At 37.2% G+C, this 6,907-nt stretch overlaps 1 protein-coding gene across 1 annotated transcript; it reads left to right on the top strand.

The window, feature by feature from the left end:
- The first annotated feature begins 3,759 nt into the window (after positions 1-3,759).
- LOC112188258 (photosynthetic NDH subunit of subcomplex B 1, chloroplastic) lies at positions 3,760-6,261 on the top strand. The gene is made up of 6 exons (XM_024327339.2): positions 3,760-4,397; positions 4,563-4,753; positions 4,889-5,146; positions 5,430-5,535; positions 5,729-5,814; positions 5,950-6,261. Exons 1-6 carry the CDS (start codon positions 3,813-3,815, stop codon positions 6,113-6,115), a joined length of 1,392 nt encoding a protein of 463 aa, XP_024183107.1. The 5' UTR covers positions 3,760-3,812; the 3' UTR covers positions 6,116-6,261.
- The last annotated feature ends 646 nt before the right edge of the window (positions 6,262-6,907 follow it).

The following is a 6,907-nucleotide window of genomic DNA, read 5'->3' as shown; positions in this document are numbered from 1 at the left end:
AGTGTTTGTTGTGTAATTTAATTTTGTGCCAATTTTTGGTATTGATTGAATTTGATAGCACTGGCAAGCTGAGAGTTTCTATAGGGACGAATCTGGAAGACAACTATTTAAGTTTGGTAATTATTATAATTTGTGCAAAGATTGGGTGATGTTTCAAGATCCACCTTAAGAATAATTTAATCTAACACCGATGTTACGAAACACTCAATTTCTTTGGAGGAGGATGAGGATCCCATTGAGGATTCTCCTATATCATCTCAAATGCTAATTCCTATGCCTATGCGATGAAATGCAGCAAGAAAAACGAGGTATAAGGGCAAAGAGGCAGAAGTCAAAGTCATTAGAGAAGAAATGGTTGCCAAAATGCAAAAAATGGTAGCACAAATGAAAGACGTGAAAGAGAAAGGAAGAGAAGAGAGAAGAAAAGGGAGGATCGAATAGAGGTTGTTTGGTTAGAGACTATTTTAATGATGCAAACCATCAATTTTACTCGAAAGAGTAAAGAGTACTTTGATGGGAAGAAAACAGAAGCTCCCCACCAACTCCAAGGACGTGAGTTTTTTTCAAATTCCAGTGAGACATCCGATGTCTATCGTCCACAAATGTCATCCGATGAAGGTGAAGCTTAGTTTATTTAATCAATTTAAATTTGTGCTTAGATTAAGTGTTCGGGCTAATAAACATTTATAGTTGAGGTTAGTGTGGGTAGTTGTCGTTGATACGTCCCGAATCTCAAGTTACCGGTTTACTAATTACTCGGACGGTAAACGACATTTACTTTTACTTTTGACTCCATTTTGATATTTTTGTATCATTCGTCATTTGAGAAAATTTTCTTCACGAAAGTTGTAGGTGAGGTTAAATTGAGTCCATGGACAGGTGGTATGCATAAATAGGAGTTTGTATAAAGAACTTACGAATGAAAAAGCACAAGTTACTGTTCATGGTAACTTTCTATATAAAGGGAAAGTTACTGTGGGATGGTTCTATTTTCAGAAACCTACCCCTCCCCCCCCGGTCATTTTCTCTCTCCTCTCTCTCTCCGACCCCATTGACTTCGTAGGTGATTTCTTCTCCGTCCGGCAACATATTTGAGCGATGCTAGTACATTTGGAAAGCTCTCACTGTTCTCTTCAATCCTAGGGTGGTTTGGTGGCTCGATTTGGATTGTGGAAGACACAGCAAGGTAGAAAAAATGTGCCATCGCTGTCGTTCTTGGGTTTTGGTCGAAACTAAGTTTCTGGCCACCTTCGACGACAATACTTGGTATGTTTTGGAGCTCTTGCAACACACATCAAGCTATCCAAGCCTCTTGATCCAATTTGAAGTGTGGAGCATGAATAGAATCCTTGAAATTCTAGGGTTTTGATTTTTTCCTTTTGCTTTCGAGGTAAATTTCAGACTTTTGATTTGAAATTGGACTTTGTTGTAGTTGTGAAAGTTGTTCGTCTCGATGAGAGAAAGATCTTGGCATAGGTGTTGATACCCGGTTCAGAGATTGGCTGGTAGCGTGTGGGATCTTGGCATAAGTGTTGATACCCGGTTCAGATGTTGGCTAGCGGCGCGTGAAGCCTATACGCCGCCACTGTTGGAGGCACGTGGGGGGAGTGTAGGTTGGTTCTGGTTTTCTATTTTGTATTTGAAATTTTGGACTTGCAGATATAATTTTAGTGAAAATTGGAGTTGTTTTGTTATCGATTGGAATTTCTGGAGTTTCGAATTTTCAGATTTTGATTCGAGGAGATTTGACCGTTGAATCGACCCCATGTTTTGATAGGTTTTTATAATTATTGAGTCAACGTAATCTATGAAGTTTGAGCAGTTCTGACATGGTTTCGAGGTTCCGATGAATTATCGGTTTTAGGGTTTCGATTTTGTTATCGTTAATTTAATTCCGATTATCGAGTAACATTTATTTATAATATCATTTTGTTAGGACGACTTGTAGACCAAGTTTGAGGAAGAAATTATTGAACGGCGTTGTAGTCGCAAATCTGTGGGTGGACATTTTCTTATAAATTAATTGTGCATGCAGTTTTATTTTTATTTATTTTATTAATATTATGAGTTTATTATATTTGAGATCTTATAATTTATGTGATTATCGAAATTTTTTTATTTATGTTTTCGACGAGTTATTTATGATTTATCGGTAATGAGTATATTTTGAGTTATGAAGGATTTATAGATTTTTGTAGATATTTGAATTTGTTGATTTATTGTTGATTTCTATCGAGATTTTGAGTACCAAGTCATTGAGAAGAAAATGGACAATTAAATAGTATGAGTATGATATTGATGTATTTGAGCTAGATCGATTTCTCGAGAGTTCATGAGTTATGCTTTCGATCATTTATTATTGAATTACCGAGTTAATATTGAGTTTCATTTCCGAAGACATTTATTAATGAGAGATTTATAAGTTGGATTTCAGAGTATGTAATTGAGGAGGTAAATATGTCAGAAAATTAGGATCTCTCTCTCTAACTCATTCTCTTCCTTTGCGGTTTCACTCTATTTGTGACCTTTTCCCGTATGTGGGAAGATAATTGATCGTCTTTCTTTTATGTTTTGTTGTTTTTAGGGGTCATCATGGGCCGGGCTAGGGCCTGCCTTACCCTAAATTTTAGGGCTTAGGGTCAGGCAAAGCCTGGCTTAGTCAAAGTCAACAAAATTTAGGGCAGGGTAGGGTCGGGCCGGGGCTTAAATATGCTAACGCTTACCCGCCCGAAAGGCCCAAGCCACTAGGGCCGAAAGGGCAGGGTTGGGCCGGCCTTTCGAATATGGCCAAATAGAGCCGAAATGGGCCTTAATTTGTTTAACAAAAAGAAATATTTTAGTTTTATTTTTTATCTCAAAATGTGCTCTTAATGGTTATATAGGTAATATAAGACTCATTGTTTTTTTGTTGATCATATTTCATATAAATAAAACCCAAAGCATACAAGACTAGCCCCTACTCTAAAATCTCTATGAAGAAAGTGAATGAAAAGGAAGTAGTTGAGTTGGTGAAGAATAAAACCCAAAGCATACATTTTTTGAGTTTTAGAGCTGAAGATAAGATATGCCACATAGACATAAAATATAGTAAAAAATCTCGATAATGAATCACACCTTGACACATAACATGTAAAATCCTATCTGAAAATTTTGAGAATATAATATAGGGATAAGAGGACACAAAATCTAATCAATAATCCGAATAATTGCTTAAAAAGTGACACGTGACACTATAAAATCATATCCAAAAAATTAATAAGTTTGATAAAAAAAAAATTATATAAGAGTAGAAATAGTAGCATAGTTATAAAATACTATATATTTGAAATACATAATGAAAAAAAATATTAAATTTATAGCCGTAAGGGTTAGAGATGGTAGAGATTATAACCCTTACTATTTGCATAAATATTGATTATCCACAGCTGTGGATGGCATAAGATGGGTCCTTCGGCAAGAGCTTGAATGAACTGCTATAAAGGCTGCATACAGCCCAACCCTCGGCCCTTTAAGCCCCAATATTTATTTCACTTGGTTCGGTAGAGCATGTCATTGGAGATGAGCTATTTCAAGCCCGTGGCATGGCATTGGAGATGGCCTCACAATTGATGGCTTTGTAACTGTGTAACAAATCAGCCTTTGGTGAAATATGACAGAGGTGCCCAAAGCCTTGTTATCCAACTATACGACCCCACTTATCCAAGTACCTTCCACACAATCAAAGGCAACGTTTATACACATGTCCTGTAACCCCAATAACAAAAAAGACCACTCTAAAATTACAGAAAAGAATTAAGCTGCCATAATAATTCATGGCTACAACTTCTCTGCTTCCCAAATCCCTCTCACCATTTCTCACAAACACACCATCATTCCCCTCAACTCGCTTCACCAAGCTCTCATTCTTGAACCCGTTAGATCACCCCCATTGCCACAAAGGACCAAACCTTCACACTACACATGCCAAGAAGAAGAACCCATGGCTTGATCCCTTTGATGATGGAGCAGACCCCGACATGGAATATGGCTCTCTTTTTGTCGATGGGAAGCAAGATGAGGACGATAGACCGCCCGAAAACCCGGATAACCCATACGGGTTTTTGAAGTTCCCAATGGGGTACAGTGTGGAAGTTGCTTCACTGGCATTGAAAGTGAGGGGGGATGTTAGGAGGTGTTGTTGTGTGGTTTCAGGTGGTGTATATGAAAATTTGCTGTTCTTTCCAGTTGTTCAACTTCTTAAGGATCGGTATCCGGGTGTTCAAGTTGATATAGTGGCGTCTGCTAGAGGGAAGCAGACTTATGAGTTGAATAAAAATGTGAGATGGGCTGATGTCTATGACCCTGATGAACATTTTCCTGAACCAGCTGACTATACCGACATGGTTGGACTTCTTAAGGTTGGTTGCTATATTTCTTTGTTACTCAAATGTACTAGACACGTACTGATGAAATGCCTAGTACAGATTTCAGAATCCTAAAATAAGATGGTTAAATCATATTTGATATGTTGGATTACTGGTTTCAAATTAATTTTTACCATGTACATTGCCTTGTTCTTACAGGGTAGGTACTATGACATGGTTTTATCAACAAAGCTAGCTGGGATTGGCCATGCTTCTTTCTTGTTCATGACAACAGCCCGAGACAGAGTCAGCTATATTTATCCAAACGTAAATGCTGCAGGAGCCGGATTGTTTCTATCTGAAACATTTACACCAAATACTACGAATCTCTCCGAAGGTGGATATAACATGTGAGTTGTAATACAATACAGATGCTTGAGATACTTCCTGTGAATAATGGACGCTTCTGTGATTTTGATACTTGCTTTAGACTTAATTTGTATTTTAAATTTCAGGTTCACAGAGGTTTGCTTTCTCCTTTTCAGGTATCACCAGATGGTTGATTGGTTGGCCCGGCCATCCAAGACTGTGCCACAGCAACCTGTGCCCCCACTTAAAGTATCAATCTCAAAGAAGCTAAAGCAGGTTGTAGAGTCAAAATATAAGAATGCAGGAGTAAATAAAGGAAAATATATTGTGATTCATGGGTTAGAATCAGATTCGAAAGCCTCAATGCAGTCCAAGGGGGATACTGATAGCTTGCTATCCATCCAAGTGTGGGATGCAATAGCCAGTGGTTTAAGGTATGACATTTCGTTGGATTTCCTTTCATTATAGGTATGGGAGCTTACACCAGTCCTCAGCATAACACAAAGCCTAGGCTCTCTTTGGATGAATTAAAATAATTCAATCAAGCACATGAATCCACTTATATATAAGAGAAAATCGGCTTCTTAGATTGTTCTGCTGTTTGGTATGATCATATATGTGTTGATCAACCTGAATTAGCATGCTTTAAAGTTGGCCAGGAGTTTTGTAACATGCAGCTGAGGTAGAATTGCCTTTCCTATTCTCCTATGCCAACAGGGAATTCAGGCCACTTTTTGTTATCCCACATGAGAAAGAAAGGGAAAATGTGGAAGAAGTAGTTGGAGATGATGCCAGCATTGTGTTCATAACAACCCCTGGGCAGGTATGTATAGTTTCACACTTTCACTCCTTTCCAACCATACAACACAGTGAACACACACAAAAGAACTTTGGATCAACAACCATCTGCCTGCAATATATTAAATGGATGAACTATGTTATTGTTTCACTCCTTTATTAGTTCTTGGATAGTTTCACTCCTTTTGCAATCTCTGATCTATTTCTGTGTGATGTAGCTCGCTGCTCTTATCAATGACTCAGCCGGTGTTATAACTACAAATACTGCAGCTATCCAACTAGCAAATGCTCGCGATAAGCCCTGGTACATTACATGTCAAGTTACTAATTTGCTAATTTAATTGATCGAGTGCTTGTTTGAACATGTGTATATATGCTTACCTTTTATTATTGAACTCCCATCATTGAAATTCATGTTTATGCTGGCATTGTCTTGCAGCATTGCATTATTTGGCTCCGAAGAGAAAGGAAAACTCTTTATCCCTAATGCAGAACAGAAAAACTGTGTCATTGTGTCTTCCAAGACTAGAAGATTAAAGGATATTGACATTGAAGCAGTAAAAACTGCAATTCCAATATTCAATATGTCCCTAGCTTTAGTCTAAGTGGGTTCAAACTCACTCTCATTTAGCGATTTTTGATTTTTTTTTGTTTGAGAAATTTCATTTAGCGATTTAATTCTCTTTGTTCATGTTTTAATGTACAAATTCTTTTCCCTAATTTGTATATGACAAAATATAGTGTTGCTACACAGGTTATCAATGATCACATAGTTCACCATCATTGTGAGTTTGAACTTAGAAGAAGAAACAATGTACCCGAAAGAAAACCAAAGCACCATATTTCATTCTTTATGTCGTACACGACATTTCACTTTGTATCTGCTAAAACAAGAATGAAATTCTAAACCTTACTCCCCAAATAGGAACACATTTTTATTAAGTTTATGTTAGGTGAACTACCTTTTGGGGTACCATATGCATTCCACTTTATATGGCAGCTGATGTGGCAGAGCCACGTCATTTAATAAAATTTTGTAATTGGTTGGACTTTCTGCTTCAATTGAGAAATTCTTACATAGGACAAACGTACCAAGTGGAGGTGGGGCAGTCCAATCAAAGCTTAGAAAATTTTAAGTGTGTTATAAAACTATCCTTACTTATTAAAATGAAATACCCAAAAGATTCATTTGCATGTTCACTAATTGGGCAGCTCTACTAGCCATGTGGTACTTTTGCCCTACGTAAGAATCTCTCTCTATAGTGTCATAAGAGATGACTTATGAGATTCTGACACATATTGACTTTGGCAAAACAAATTAATTATGTCATCCTAGTTATGATATGATGATTTAAATACTAAATACTTCACACGGACATCTATTCTCGAGAGCAACA

This window comes from Rosa chinensis, chromosome 2, assembly GCF_002994745.2.
Source record: "Rosa chinensis cultivar Old Blush chromosome 2, RchiOBHm-V2, whole genome shotgun sequence".
Taxonomy (NCBI): domain Eukaryota; kingdom Viridiplantae; phylum Streptophyta; class Magnoliopsida; order Rosales; family Rosaceae; genus Rosa; species Rosa chinensis.
Note: the sequence above shows the minus strand (reverse complement) of the source record. Positions and strands in the feature narration are given on the sequence as shown.